Here is a 15,494-nt window from a genome sequence, read left to right on the forward strand (position 1 = left end):
CCACCAATAACCCCCAACCTTCAGAGCTCAACACACAGAAACCCAGAACAGAAATCTGGACCAACTCCACCTGAAGTCCAAGCACCAAACCTTGTAGCCACCACCAAGCACCCCCAGTTCCACCCCACAGGCCTACTGCAGTCCATGATACAAAAATACCGACATCTGCCCGCTATGACGGGCATCCAGGGAAATGTAAAGGGTTTATTATCCAATGTAGTGTGGTGTTTGAGTTACAACCCTCTATGTTTAGCACAGAACGAGCACGGGTATTTTACATAATATCCCTTCTCTCAGATCAGGCTCTTTTATGGGCTACGGCATTGTGGGAGAAGCAGACCCCTGTCTGTTCTGATGCTGCTCTGTTTGTGGGCGAAATGAGGAGAGTTTTTGACCACGAGATAAGCGGTCAGGAAGCGGCTAAACATCTTATTGGATGGTGTCAGGGCTCCACCAGTGTAGCTGAGTTCTCCATTGAATTCCACACCTTAGCTGCTGAATCGGGGTGAAACAGGGTAACCCTGACGGAAAAATGTATCCATGTCTTCCTCTGGTGAATCCATGTCAGAACATGTGCCGAGTCTAAATAATCTCCTCCCGGCACTCAATAACTGCACCTTTTTGTCAGTTGAAAATAAAAATAAAAATATTTCCTTCTTCTTCTTCCTATAATTTCCACTGATAACTGGACTGTGCAAGGTCCACATTGTTCATGTTGGAAATTAAATAAAAATGATTACTACTTTCGGTCACTTTTGTTAGCCATGGACATTTACACAAGCCTAAATGTGAGGGACACTTGCCACTCATCAGGCTGGTTGGGTTCATTATCTCTGAGGAGGAGCAGCTGTGGAGCCTAATTGTGTGAGCTTCACTCTGTTGCTTGTTCTAGCTGTGTAGAGGTGTGTATATCGGTAGAAGTTACCACGTGAACCTATCTGCATGATTTACTCACTGTTGTGAGCGTAGTCTGTTAGAGTGGGGTAGGTCTGTGTGGCCTGGCTTCTCAGTGTTGACCCGGCATTGCTGAGAGTTTATCCTCTCGTCAGCCACAGCTCAGTAATCTAAATATCTTAGTGAGGGTATGGAGCCTTTCTTTTTTAGGCTCATTTTCGTTTGGTGCTTCCCCTCTCCCCTTCAAACCCTTGCGATTTTTGTGGTTACCCTTCTGGGGCTAACTTTAAAATTCCCCTGGTCCGCAATTGCGTCCCACTCCCTGTTACCCTGACCGAATGAGTCAGCCAATGTCTGACACGGTGGACCCGTCCACTAGTAACACCCAAGCTTCAGAGCTCAACACACAGAAACCTAGAACATAACATCTGGACCAACTCCACCCAAAGTCCAAGCACCAAACCTCGTAATCCCCACCAAGCATCCCCAGTTCCACCCCACAGGCCTACTGCAGTCCATGAAACTAAAATGCTGACACCCGCTATTTATTTACTTTATTACAGGGTTTCCCCCATCAGAGGGTTCCACTGCCGTCATGGTCATAGTGGACCGGTTCTCAAAAGCGTCCCACTCCCTGTTACCCTGACACTAACAGAAAAGAATAACTCGGGACACAAGACTTAAAAATATAACCCACAATACTTTATTGCCGTTAATGTCACTGGACAAAAGTTTACAATATTATGTGAATCACTCTAATTTTACAGACTGCCATTTGGTGGTATAAATCTTTGGTTTTTGTCTTTGCACAAATATGATGATCATTCAGGATATTAAAAGTTGTTCCTTGATGGCTGATTGATTTATCGATCTTCAGCTTGTACTTGTGGTGTGACTGGATGATTGTCATTTCAGCTTTAAGCTGGACTATGGCATCAACAAGTGTCAGGCTTATGGTGAACCTTTGAACTGAAACAGGCTCCTTATTTTCTAAAGTATAAAACACAATTGTCAATGCAAGCAGATGATGATGATGACAGTATTGTTTCAAGTTTGACACTGAAGCTGAGATACAGTAAGCACACGCAACACACTGCCTTTTTTAAACATAGTGGCAAATAAAAGAAAAATTACAAACAATACAGATACAAAGTATACAAAGGTTCCCAGGTTAGAAACATGGTTATGTATTATAAACATTGCCTAGGCTGTGGGACAGTGCAGCAACCTTGACCGTTAAGAGAAAAAGATTATCATTTAGCACCATAGATCCTAGCTGGAGATGGTCATCGATCCTTATGGCATTGCACAGACAGTGTAAGCTTGTATGAGATAATAGATGATGGGAATGTTAATTATCTTTGACGTGTTTTGATTTTGTTTTGCTGATGGCTGATTTGACTGGTGACAGTGGTTTCAAACAATACAAACAAATACAACGCTGCATTTGCTTTTTGTTGATTTTGCTTCTTATGTTCCTCAACAAAACAAAGTCAACAGCACTTAAAGGCCTTCAATCTTGGGTTTACTGTGAGTATTTGTTTTGGCAGCCTTGACATTAAAAAAAAACATCTACATTTCACTTAAAAATATACAATTTAATTTTCAAGAAGCAAGTTTGATAATATTGTTTTTTCAGCACTGAGACAATACAAAAGACAGACACACACAACAACAATAAATCCTAGCAAAAAAAAAAAGAAGTCATTTTTGCAATCCAGATTCAAGACTGCACTTTCTTTGTACAGCGTAAGAGATGGTTTTATCTAGCACCGTTTTTCTCTTTGAGAGAAAAAAAATCATGAGAAATGTAAGATGACCTGACGGATATTTTGCTTTTTTTCTTGTTGTGAGGTTTGGTGTTCACCTGTGCGTGCCCTTACACTGTAAAGCACTACCTTTTAGTTACAGCTTAGGTTAACATGTTATGTACCTTTGAGACTGTAGTCAACTGTGTGTCTCTTTGTGTTGTAAACGAGGCTCAGACCTCAGACATCAAGCTCACGGTAAAGTCAAAGAAGTCAGATAAAGTCAGCTTATAGTCAAGTTCTGCCTCCCAACACCGGTTGTCAGCACCAGCTCTATTCTCCTGTTGCATTTATGTTTAGGAGTTTGTTTGAAAAATGCAAAAACCCAAGAGAAGCTACAATCCTCTAGCAGCCGACAAGGGGAAAATACTTTGGACTGGCTCTCAGGTCCAGAATCAGTGCACTTGAAGTCTTAATCCCTACAAGGATAAATACAAACGTGACCTGATCTATCTTCTTTTAAGTCTACGAGCTACTAGCTGGTGTATTCCCTGCTCATGATGGATGCTGAGCGACACTAGCACCCTCTTTTGTTTTAAAGTCAGCATCACAGCATGGATGTGTCCGTATACTCGGCGAGAAGTACTGAGGTAACCAAACATGACAGCACACGCACGCAAACACGCTAATCCCTGCTTGCCGCCGCCGCAGGCAGGACAAAAGTCAGTTAACATCAGAGTAGAAAACAGTTTACTGCTTTCTCGTCTGAAAATTAAATGTCATCCAGCTTTAAAAAACAGACCGCAATGGACTAAAGAACCTGAAATGCCGTGTAAATGTTGCAGTCCTTCGTGTTAACATTTTTCAAACAGCACAAATACATTAAATGACACACTACAATACTGAGAGGGGCAGACGTGACAAACCTTGTTCCCCAGTGTTGTGATTTTTTTACCAAGATCACAGAGAGGTGAAAAAGTCCTTGGACCACCATCACGGCACCCAACCCCTCATATTTAGCCGTAATATCACTTCTTTATAACACTAAACAAAACGATTTCCTGCATGTGATTCAAACACTACCACACACAGACAGTTTTGGCCACTCTCAGCACTTCATTTCTGTGTAATTTCATGTTTTGCTATTTCTGCAAAAGTGCTTCATGGACTTGTGAACCACCTGTCTGCTATTTTGTCTTTACTAGGGGGCTATGGTCCAAGCACTGGAGCACCTCTCTGCCATCTCCTCCACTGGCTCTCTCAGTGGAGAATGAGTGCTGGGTCGGGTACAAGTGGAGGGGCGCAAGAGGAATTGTAGTCAGGGTAATAAAACCAACACAAAACATGAACATATAATAACATAAACAGTAACAAAGTGGTGGTAGAGTTGGGCTGATTGACTCAGTCTTTCATAGCCCTTGATTACCCCTGTTGGTGGGGATGGTCCTGCAGGGGAGGAGTTATTGGATAAAAGGGGAGGTTAAAAGGAATCAGTCCAGGACAGGATTGTGAGCACACTCTGAGCTCAGTGCAGGTGGATGAGGAGCTTGATGCGCAGGGCGTCTCCTATTTCTCCTTGTAGGTAGTCACTGTCGTGCTGCTCCTCCAGCTGGTGTAGTCTTCGGGGCCCAAACAGCCGCAGGCTGGCGATCTCCAACCGGTAGGATCCCGCTGGTGGTGGCCTCTTGCCGAACCGGAGAACGCTCTTTCCGTCGCGTCGTTCCAGCAGGCGGAAGTGTTCATTAGCGTTGCCGTGGGTGATGACGTAGCGTATGTGGTGCTCCAGGGGCTGCAGGGCGGGCAGAAGCTCTAGAAGAGGCTCCTTGTTGAGCAGCGAGGACAGAGAAATGTTCATGGGGATGGAGGACTGGGTGTCTATGCTGGCCATACTCACTGCTGGTTCCTGTAGTGAGGAGAAAGACAGAAGAAATGAGATGAAACACGAGGTAGCAGAAACTTCACACACTCAGATATAGACAGACTCATTTTCTTGCATCAGAACACACTGATTTTGAATTCTCAAAAACTGACTCAATGAGACAGCGAAGCAGTTTGTCAACGCACGTACCTTGTTGAGCTCATTTGCATCAGCATGGCGTCTGTGTCGTGCGTTCTTTGCTCCTCCTCCTGCTCCTGCTCCGTTGATCTTACACTCATAGCAGGCCTCAGGAGACAGACTGTCCTCATCATCCTCACCCTCCAAAAACTGGCCGGGGAAACCTGAGCCTGTCATACAGTGACTGGATGGAAACAACAAGACAGTTTAGTATGTTGAGTAAGAGGGAAGGAAATTGTAGTGACATCACTTTTCACTTGAGAAATACAAGTTGTATATATGAATCTTTTTAATTAGTGTTCCCTCACCCCTGTCCGGCTCTGTAGAAACCTCCAGGACAGCCACACAGGTAGCCTCCGTCGGTGTTGGAGCAGCCGTAGATGCAGGGGTTGCTGTTCCCCCCGCTACATTCATTCACATCTTGGCAGCCACCAGCGCCCTGCTCAAAGTCAAAGCCAGAGGGACACACACACTTGAAGCTGCCCAGTGTGTTGTAGCAGGAGGCCGAGCCACACACTGTTGCTCCCTGACACTCGTTCTCATCTGCGGAGGAAAGAGGAAAAAGTACAGAAAGTGTGTTAGGAGATGATACAGTGACTTTTCTTTATTCTAATTTTAATTCAGTCTTATATTAAGTCTTAAAAGACTTCAAGCTGAGTGAATTCACCAGGTCCTCTGTACTACTGTGTACTGGTGCCTCGGTTGTTCCTTACTGTCAGTGTAACTCACCCACGCACTGGTTCCACTGGTAGTGCTGCACGTAGCCCTGAGGACAGCCGCAGCGGAAACCTCCCATCATGTTCTGACAGCCGTGCTGACAGCGGTGGTTACTGCCACACTCATCCACATCTGAAGGAAATGAAAATAAAGAGTTTTGATTGCAAATTGGTTTTAGGGCAACCACTATTTTCTGCCACCTTCAAAAACGCATACGAACCCCATCTATTTTCCCATCCATGTTCTGATAATTTTGGAATTGAAAAGGACCCTGTGTGAGAGACCTTCCTCTCTACACTATATTTAACTAAATGTAAAGGTTTCTGTGTCTACTCACCCTCACACTCCTGGCCCGTGTTGTCCAAGGAGAAACCTTTAGTGCATTCACAGTTGAAGCTACCAGGCGTGTTGACGCAAGAGGCCCGGGAACCACATGCACTGCTCTGACCCGAACACTCATTGTTGTCTGCAAAGAGTAGAGACAATTAAAGATGCATTTAGACAAAGATTCCTTAAGACAAAACGTTTTTGTGAGGTGCAGGGTAACACTGATGTCCTCCTGTCTGTACTCACCGATGCAGGCAGTCTGGTGCTGTGTGAAGCCGGGAGGACACTTGCAGGTGAAGCCTCCGATAGTGTTGACACAGAGGAACTGGCAGTTATGCTGCTTGGACGAACATTCATCCAGATCTTAGAGGGAGAGAAGAAAGCACGGGAAAGAGGGATGAAGCCTCAAAGCCTTTAAAGCTTGTTCATAAAAATAACATGAGAGCACCCACACTGTAACAATACTACTAATATGGTTAATTATCAAAAATTATGAAATAAACACAAATCAAAAGTCCACCTACCTTTGCAAGTCTTTCCATCTGGCTGTAGGCTGTATCCTCTGGGGCAGGAGCAGAGGTAGCTGCCCTCTGTGTTTTTACACAGGAAGTTACAGGGCTTCGGAGACAGAGCGCACTCATCCATATCTGGAATATGCAGACAGGGAAAAAACAAGACAGCTGAAATTCTGCAGCAATATTCAGTTTCTATAAAACCTTTGAAACCAAACTAGCTGATAACAAGAGAGTATTAGCAGGACAGAGGTCAGCCGTACCAAGACAGGAGGTCGCAGTGAAGTCGGTTTTGTAGCCAACGTTACAGTGACAGCGGAAGGATCCGATGGTGTTGATGCACTGACCGTTCCGACACATATCTGGCATCACCTGGCACTCATTGATGTCTGGAAGGACATTTTAGAAAGTGATATGGATTAGACGTGTACTCATGCTGCCAAACAAATAATTCAACAAAGCCAGACAGCGTGAACTTGATGTACCTCAACCTGCTTGGTTTCCTTCCCAAACTTACATTTTAATGCTATTTGTTTTTACTGTAACTACTTTAGAAGATTGTGGTGAATGCATTAAATGGAATTTAATCAATTTATTGCGCTACTCACCTCTACCATCCGTGGTGTAGCCAGGTCCGAGTGGGCACATCTTCTTGTACTGTACGGTGCCAGGCAGCGGGCAGAGCTCACACTGTGACCCCCAGCCTCGGCCCATGTTGCAGCAGCACTCAGACTTGGTCACACTGTTCCTGTTGGTGGATGACTGCTGGCACATCGTCTGCAGGACCTCTGAGTAGCAGTAGCCCTTTCGGTTGTCTGGAGGAAAAGATGATGATGTGACATGAGGAGTGTTTGGGGTTAGAAAAAAATTAGGTTTTGGTTGCTAAATTGAATTTAAAACAAGATTATAAGCATCCCCACGCCTTCACCCCCACAGTGTGTGACACATACCAATACATTCAGTTCCAGTGGAGCTCGACTCAAAGCCGTCGTTGCAGTCGCAGCGGTAGCTTCCCACCGTGTTGACGCAGCGTCCGTTCTTACAGATGCCAGGCTTGGCGCGGCACTCGTTCAGGTCTGCCAGTGTACAGGGCAAAAGGACGGGAGGATGGAGAGAATGAAGGGGCGGATAACTCCAGTAACAACAGAGTGAAGACATTGACTGAAACATTTTTACTCACCCATACACCCCTCTCCATCGGGTCTGCGCTGCATGCCGATAGGGCAGATACACATGAAGGTACCGATCAGGTTCTTACAGGTCATGCCCTTAGAGTCACAGTCATCCAGACCCTCAGAGCACTCGTCCTGGTCTGGTGAGGGACAATGAGAGATGGCCAGATAAAATGAAAACTGTTAAATCCTGTTTCAGTGGTGTCAAAGAATTACTACAGCTCACAGAAAAGGAGTGCAAAATCAGAGATGACGGGAGCAGATAAAACTGACACTTTGACAAAAAGGAAATCTGGGGCGGCCTCTCACCTCTGCACATGCGTTGGTCATCTCGCAGCACGTAGCCACCAGGACACATACACTCATAGGAACCGAAGGTGTTAACACACCGGAAGGCACACAGCAGAGGATTCTGGGAGCACTCATTGATGTCTGGAGTTAGGAAGAGAGACAGGTTTAATTTACTGTCATTTTAATGTGCCAATGTGTGTGTTACTATGTAAATGACTGACCTTCACAGGTCATCATGGGTCCGGGTTCGAAGCCCTCCTCGCACGAACACTCGAAGCCTCCCACCACATTGGTGCAGGTTCCATTTCCACACGGGTTTCCTATGGAGCACTCGTCGGTATCTAGAGAAGACAGAGAGCGGCGTAGCGATAGAGGAGGCAATTAAAACCAATGACACATTTATACTGTACTGTACCTGAGACTTTAAAAGCACTCATTAGCAGCTTAAATGTTAGGCCAAAAATAGATCAGGCTGTAATGCAGGAAAAAGCTGCTACTGGTGATAAAAAAGAACATCACACCTCAGTGATAATATCGATTTTGGTGATATATTCTGAGACAGAAGTCCTGCAGCCATTGATTTTTTTCTTGGTCTGCTCAATTGTTTCAGTATAAATAATAAAAAATACTACGTTCTTCTTCTATGATTCCAATGTTGCAGATTGTTAACTTTAATTTTGGAAACCATCTCACCAACACAGTTGACTCCGGTGTAATCCAGGTTATATCCAAAGGGGCATTCACAGCGGAACGAACCATCTGTGTTGATGCAGATACCGTTCTGGCAGATGCCTGGGTTATCCAGACACTCATTCATATCTAAAGAGAGAAGAGCATATCTTTTTTAACATATACAAGACCTCCAAAATTGGCCAGTAAATTCGAGGGAGTAGGTTTACGTTTTAGCACTCACCTTCACGAGCTTCACCCAGTCCAGGCAGGGCTCCGAGGCCGAAGGGACACAGAGTGACAAAAGCAGCTGGAGACGCACCAAAAACAAAAAGTCAGCTTCATTACTTTTACAAGTTTCTTTGTGTGAATGTGATGTCTTCATTAAAGCTCTGTGTGTGTCTGTGTTACACACCCTCGCTCTCTCGTGGGCACAGCTCACAGGGGAGTCCCCAGCCCTCTCCAGGCATCTTGCTGCAGCAGCATTTGGCCTTGGTGGTGTTCAAAGCTTTGGGGACGGTGCATTTTCCTGACTCAAATTTGGTGAAACAGAAGCTCTCTCTGGTATCTGCCATAAGAAAAAAAAAGACGGAGAGTAATTGTTCTGTTATTTATGGGACACACAAAGTAAGTAAGGAAATAGGGAAGATAAGCAGATTAGCAGATTCATGTAAGGTGTTAACTAAGCGCTTCTCTCACCGTAGCAGCGGCGTTTGTTGTCAGAGAGCACGAAGCCCGGCTGGCAGGTGCACTGGAAGCTGCCGGGGGTGTTGGTGCAGGTGCCAAACTGGCAGATGTTGGGCTCCACCTCACACTCGTTGATATCTGGAAAGGAAGCGTAAAAGAGGAAGCAAGTTGAGAAGATGGTGGTGATGTATTTGTGAGCATGTGTTAGAGCAGATGATCCCTGTATGCTTGTGTGTGTGTGTGTGTGTTAGTGCCGTACCTATACACTGGTCATTCTGCACCTCATAGCCAGGAGGGCAGATACATCTGAAAGATCCGTCCAGATTCTGACAAGTTCCCGGAGAACAAGTGCCGGGCAGACTCACACACTCATTGATATCTGTGAAAAAATGGGACAAATCAGAGAATGTGTGTTTATGTCAGACAAACTGTAGTGTATGAAAGTCTATAAATACCCCACCATGCTCTTACTTTTCTTGTATATTTAATCGCTGACTTACCAACACAGTTTTTCCCGTCCTGAGTGTTCTCATAACCCTCATGGCACAGACACTGGAAGGAGCCGAGTCCATTAATACACTGTCCGTTCCTGCACACCTGGCCCTGGAGGGCGCTGCACTCGTCTATGTCTGTAAGGCAAACATTGAGAGGATTAGGACTCTCTAAACATTCCTCTGACTTTGGATATCCATCGACAAACAACCAAAAACAGGAAAAAACTATTTTTTTGGAAGAAATTAAAGTTTTCCTGGCATCAAAAGTTTCTGTAAAATTAGCGTGTGTATAATTATATGTATATTATATATATATATTTCCCTATGAAGCCAAAGAGCAGTCAAAAAAAAGCCAAATATTATGTCTAAATTTTATTTCACGTCTGTCCAAATGTAATCCTGCTACAGGAAAGGGCAGCACGTTTTTATTGTAATTTATGGGTGTAATTTTTAACAATATGACATCTAAACCTGCGTCAAAACTTTGACCTTTAAAAGAAAACACTGACTGCTTTGTAGAGCGGAACAGTAAATGATCCATACCCATGCAGTCGTTGTTGTGTGTGAGCTCGAAGCCGGGGAAGCAGAGGCAGTTGTAGGATCCCACTGTGTTTTTACAGGTACCGTTACCACACGGCTGTCTGTCGCACTCATCGATGTCTAAAATACACACAGAGGGAACAACGTTTAGAGGGGGTTAGACAGTAAAAACATGGAACTTACTCTGCAGCATTGCATGCAACACAATGTTGTGTGTATTAGTGTAGTTTGAAGTTGTGCTTCTCACCCATGCACATGGTCTGGTCAGCAGTAGCCTTGAAGCCGTTGTGGCAGAGACAGCGATAGCTTCCCTGCGTGTCGATACACTCTCCGTGGCTGCACACATTAGGGATCTCCTGGCACTCATTACGGTCTGAAAATTAAACAGAAATGAAAAATACATGAATGTATTATAAAGGGCTGCAACTAACAATTATTTTAGTTATCACTTTAGCCTATAAAATGTTGAAAATGCCCATTACGATTTCCCAGAGTCCAACGTGATGTCTACAAAAAGCTTGTTTTATCCAGAATCAAAAGATATTAAATTTACAATGATATTAAATACACAGAAGCAACATATTCTAACATTTGAGAAACTGGCTCCATCATCGTTTATTTGATTAATTTGATCATCAAAACTATTGCTGCATTTTCTGTTGATCGACTAATCGACTATTTGTTGCAGCACTACTATTAATCATTGCACTTTATATACACACATCCCACTTAAATGCTTCAATTTTATGTACAACACCTTGTGTGTGTTCACTGTGTTGTATGCTATTTATAATATATTTTGTTTTGTTCTATTCCATTTGTTTCTGCATGTCCAGGTCCCACATCTGATTAAACTTGTGTCTTTTATTTTGGTGTTCTTTTTTTGTTTTGTTAATATTCGGACATGTGTATTATGTGTAGGTCGTTTATGACGGAATACAACCAACAATAAACTGGTGTTGTGTTTATTCAAAAGCTGGTGTATATTAACATACCTCAACAGATTTTCCAGTGCCCCATAAATGCAAATTACAATAATTTTCCCTCAATGTGTGTCCATGTTTTACATCTTCCTCCCATCACCGACACAATCAGCCCACCTCCGTGGTATTTTAAGATGGGAAACCCCAGTAAGGTCTGCTGTCAGACAGGCTGGACTCACCCACACAGGCCCCGCTGGGGGACAGTTTGAAGCCTGGCGAGCACTCGCAGCGATAGCTGCCTGGAATGTTGATACAGTTGGCGTTGCGTTGGCACAGGTTGTCCCCGCTGTTACACTCATCAATATCTACACAGGGGGAAGAAAGAGAGAAACAGTGGACATCAATCACAGACTCCATAACTGTCTGGTCGGAGCAGACAGTCAGCTCGTGGACAGCAGGAGAGAAAACACAATGGCTCCATTATGGCTCTGGTACAGTTCAGACGCTGGTCAGTCGCTGGCAGGTTCTGGTCGGGATGATTGAAGGTCCAGCAGGCAGGTGCTCTCATTCAGAGCCGCTATACTCGTCTTTACAAGGACATAACTCATGTGGGGAAAGGCAGCATTAACTCCACTGAGAGGAGTGCTTGTAAAAGTGCCTCTCGGCCAGTGAGTGAGTGTAACTGTATCTATGTGTGTGTGTGTGTGTGTGTGTGTGTGTGTCTGTGTGTGTGGCTGCATGGGTATGTAGGTGTGACTTAATGCATAAATGGTGTTGTTTGTTCCAGCAATAAGTATATGCTCTATACTGTATAAGGAACACATAAGCAAGCAATGACTCAGCAGCAGGGTCAAAAGAAGAGATACAGTGTGGGGAGGTAAAAGTGTGTGCACGTGTGTGTGCTTACTTTTGTGTGTGTAGAGAGTAGGGCTGGGCGATAAGGCCAAAATATTCTATCCCGATATAGATCATTTCATATCTCGATAATGATATATATCACGATATAGCATGTGTTCTGGTAGTTCAATAAATAGTCTATATGCAATAACCACATGGTAAAGCCTATTTTTGTATACTCCCGTGTGAATTAAATACTTGACAAATGAAAAGTACTGAGCATTTTCTCATTTAATTAAGAACTTTAGTGCAAAATGAACACATTTTCGGAGAAATTTAAGTTTGTACCTGCTCGTTATTATCAATTAAGACAACATAAATGTGTATCATGATATCTCGATAAATGATTTCATCGCAATACGATTCCATTCCAGAAGATAAATTATCATATTGAATTATCGCTCAGCCCTAATAGAGCAAAAGAGCAGGAAATCTATGTAACACCGCCATATGCACATTGTCTCATAGTAGGTGGATGTGATTTTCCAATCACAGGTAGTTACCGCTATCTTCTCTTGAACACAGTGAGAGGAACAAAGAGGCAGAGTGAGACTGAGGAAAACGTTTTGTGAGTTTTACCTTCACAGATGAGCAGTATGTTGTTGTAGCTGAAGCCCATCGGACATTCACAGCGGAAGCTGCCGATCTGATTGATACACACTCCATTGGCACAGATACCAGGAATCTCCCTGCACTCATCGATATCTGCACAAAACAACACCACAGAATGTCATTATATACAAACTGCACTTTGTAACAGCTTTGTTATTGCACTGCACTGTAATGACCTTACCGATTGGCTTGCCCGTGTGGATGTCAATAATGAAGCCAGGAGCCTGGTTACCACACAGTAACTGGTACTCAGCTGCAACAGACAGAACAGGAGACACTCAGCCGCAGTAATAAAACGGACTCATACAGAGATGTTGTTTCAGAGTATGTCTATCGAGACTCACTGGTAGCAGGAGTTGGACAGGCCTCACACGGTTTGTTCCAGGCTTTTCCCACGTTGTAGGCGCAGCAGCACATCTTCTTGGTCATGTTGAAGGACAGCTCGTTCTCACAGGTGTCGTTGAAGTTACGGTAACACACGCTCTTCCTCATGTCTGCATCACAAAGAGAAAGACAGAAAGTGTTTAGAAATGTCTGCCTTTTCAGACTGAATACTTTTTAAAATTGATTTTCAGAGGACATTATGAGAGTAAATGTTTTCTTGTAGGTCCAAAGAGAGGTCTCTCCCACTCACCCATGCAGTTGTTTCCTCCATTGACCTGCATGTACTCAGGGGGACACACACAAGTGTAGTTGCCCAAAGTGTTGTAGCAGGTACCAGGTCCACAGATCCCAATGTGGGTCGTGCACTCATCGATATCTGCACATAAAGTTATGATGACAAATGAAAAAATGAAGATTTAACGACGATTTATATGATATAAATGGAGGACTAAACATATTTTTCTGTGTGTGTGATTTCTCTTTCATTTCTTACCCTCACAGATGCGAGTCTCCTCATTGAGATAGTAGCCTGCTGGACACTCACACTGGAAACTACCAAAGGTGTTAATACAATTTCCACCCTGGCAGAGACCTGGCAGCTCCTGGCACTCGTCGATATCTAGGGAATCATTAGATTGTTAGATTCATATTGATTTCATGTTAAATTGCATTTTTTAAATTCTGTCAAAGTGAGGCAGCTGGATGGTTTACCTTCCAGGATAACAGTGATGGGGTTGGGTCTGAATCCCTCTCCTCCTGGACAAAGAGTCTTATATTCCGCTACAGACAAGACAGACACGCACAAGTTAGTGTGACTTTCCATTTCAGAGTGAGGGGGGAAAAAAGTCATAAATAAATAACTTTGGCTAAGACTTAAGTTGACCAACAAATCTGAGTAACTATGTGCATCTGGCAGTAAATATTATAGGTAATCAATGAGTCGAGGTCCTGTGGTACGTACTAGAGTTGGGGGCGGGGCATAGTTCACAGGGGTTTCCCCAGGCTCCTCCCAGGGAGCAGCAACAGGAAGCTCGGGTCACACCCACGCCGATCTCCGCACTGCAGGAGATTCCTCCATCGCCACGAGCGAGAATGTCCAGGAAGCAGTTGCCAACACGGGTATCTAAGAAAGACACATATTCGCTTATGAACACATGGGAGTCTTCACTTTCATGTAACAGGACGATATGTGAATGTATGAAAAATAAAGGCTTATTAAATATTTGTAACTGTGACTCACCCACGCAGCCCACTCCAGTGGGGTTGAGCTCAAAGTCAGCTGGGCAGTTGCACAGATAGCTCCCTGGGGTATTCACACACAGCCCGTTGATGCAGTTGACAGGGTCTGCACACTCGTTGATGTCTGCAGTACACAGTGACACACGCAAGTTCAACAACACACACAGTCACACCATCAGTTTATATGCTGCTGGATGGTAGTAGACATATCTTTGGTCTTTGCATATGTTGGATATCTTTCGTCAAAGAATTTTAAATGGTAATCCGATGCATAAATGAAGGCTGTTATTGTCAAGGAAACTCTGCCCAGCTATTTGAGTCTGTTCTGTGTCTGAACTAAGTGATTTTAGAGCTTAAGTTACAGAAGCGTAACACTGACCAGTGCAGTTTCCTCCGCTGCGGTCCAGTTCGTAACCATCATCACATACACAGCGGAACATCCCTGGAAGGTTCTGGCACGTTCCAAACACACAAATGTTCTGGAAATTACACTCGTCGATGTCTGTGGCAAAGAGAAATTATTAGTTAGACTAAGTGAAAGAAAAACAGAACAGTAAAATGTGAGAGAACGAGTGCAGTACCTTGACAGGCCTTGCTGTCTTCAGTAGGAGTGAAGCCCATCTCACACTCGCAGCGGTAGCCACCCGGAGCGTTCAGACACTGGCCGTTCTCACACAGGTTCACGTTGTCTGCACACTCATCCATGTCTGGAACAGAATGGACCATCACGTTATAAACTTACTGTGCATGAAGCTTACTGCAAACACACAGTAGCAAGTATTCAATTTATTAAGAAAGTTTCAGCAGTCTTACCAGAGCAGGAAAATCCATCTCCATTGAAGCCCTCCTTACATGTGCACCTGTAGGATCCTGGTGTGTTGACACAGTCTGCGTTTTGGTTGCAGTTGTGGTCCTCTGCAGAGCACTCGTCCTGATCTGCAGGAAGAGAGAGAAAAAAGTGTGAGCAAAAAGTCAGTCAAAACAGTAACAAAATATAACATTACTGGGTACAGGAGACAATTTTGTTCTTTTACTTTGTCTTAAAAACTTGTTTTGCAACATCTGAATATGTACTCACCCACACACTTGATGCCGTCTCCCAGCCATCCGTCTCGACAGCGACATTTAAAGCTTCCAGGCACGTTGATGCAGGCAGCATGCATGTCGCAGTTATGAGCCCCGATCTCACACTCATCAACATCTGGGGAAATATAGACATCAATTAGCCGGCAGTAACACATATTTCTGTACCAGTTATTTCCCTTTAAGCATTAAAAAAAATGACAAAAAAAACTATTTTTAAGTGAAATGCTCCTGAACTAATGGCATGCA

General features: G+C 44.0%; 1 protein-coding gene across 1 annotated transcript in view; it reads right to left on the reverse strand.

Moving 5' to 3' along the window:
• Positions 1-1,574: 1,574 nt before the first annotated feature.
• Positions 1,575-15,494, reverse strand: part of fbn2b (fibrillin 2b) — a 68,433-nt gene continuing 54,513 nt past the window's right edge. The window contains exons 32-65 of the mRNA XM_074635286.1: positions 15,241-15,363; positions 14,976-15,098; positions 14,744-14,869; positions 14,542-14,664; positions 14,164-14,286; positions 13,885-14,046; positions 13,635-13,703; positions 13,417-13,542; positions 13,174-13,299; positions 12,884-13,033; positions 12,721-12,792; positions 12,507-12,632; positions 11,270-11,395; positions 10,355-10,480; positions 10,111-10,227; positions 9,574-9,702; positions 9,333-9,452; positions 9,086-9,211; positions 8,802-8,954; positions 8,631-8,696; positions 8,411-8,536; positions 7,939-8,058; positions 7,736-7,858; positions 7,435-7,566; positions 7,205-7,330; positions 6,863-7,069; positions 6,518-6,643; positions 6,267-6,389; positions 5,989-6,105; positions 5,753-5,881; positions 5,428-5,547; positions 5,007-5,241; positions 4,711-4,882; positions 1,575-4,545 (exon numbers count right to left, since the gene is read on the reverse strand). Of these exons, the coding sequence (XP_074491387.1) occupies positions 4,168-4,545; positions 4,711-4,882; positions 5,007-5,241; positions 5,428-5,547; positions 5,753-5,881; positions 5,989-6,105; positions 6,267-6,389; positions 6,518-6,643; positions 6,863-7,069; positions 7,205-7,330; positions 7,435-7,566; positions 7,736-7,858; positions 7,939-8,058; positions 8,411-8,536; positions 8,631-8,696; positions 8,802-8,954; positions 9,086-9,211; positions 9,333-9,452; positions 9,574-9,702; positions 10,111-10,227; positions 10,355-10,480; positions 11,270-11,395; positions 12,507-12,632; positions 12,721-12,792; positions 12,884-13,033; positions 13,174-13,299; positions 13,417-13,542; positions 13,635-13,703; positions 13,885-14,046; positions 14,164-14,286; positions 14,542-14,664; positions 14,744-14,869; positions 14,976-15,098; positions 15,241-15,363 (4,646 nt within the window). The 3' untranslated portion in view covers positions 1,575-4,167. The remainder of the gene's footprint in view (positions 4,546-4,710; positions 4,883-5,006; positions 5,242-5,427; positions 5,548-5,752; positions 5,882-5,988; positions 6,106-6,266; positions 6,390-6,517; positions 6,644-6,862; positions 7,070-7,204; positions 7,331-7,434; positions 7,567-7,735; positions 7,859-7,938; positions 8,059-8,410; positions 8,537-8,630; positions 8,697-8,801; positions 8,955-9,085; positions 9,212-9,332; positions 9,453-9,573; positions 9,703-10,110; positions 10,228-10,354; positions 10,481-11,269; positions 11,396-12,506; positions 12,633-12,720; positions 12,793-12,883; positions 13,034-13,173; positions 13,300-13,416; positions 13,543-13,634; positions 13,704-13,884; positions 14,047-14,163; positions 14,287-14,541; positions 14,665-14,743; positions 14,870-14,975; positions 15,099-15,240; positions 15,364-15,494) is intronic.

This window comes from Sebastes fasciatus, chromosome 5 (genome assembly GCF_043250625.1).
Source record: "Sebastes fasciatus isolate fSebFas1 chromosome 5, fSebFas1.pri, whole genome shotgun sequence".
In the NCBI taxonomy this organism is placed as follows: Eukaryota; Metazoa; Chordata; class Actinopteri; order Perciformes; family Sebastidae; genus Sebastes; species Sebastes fasciatus.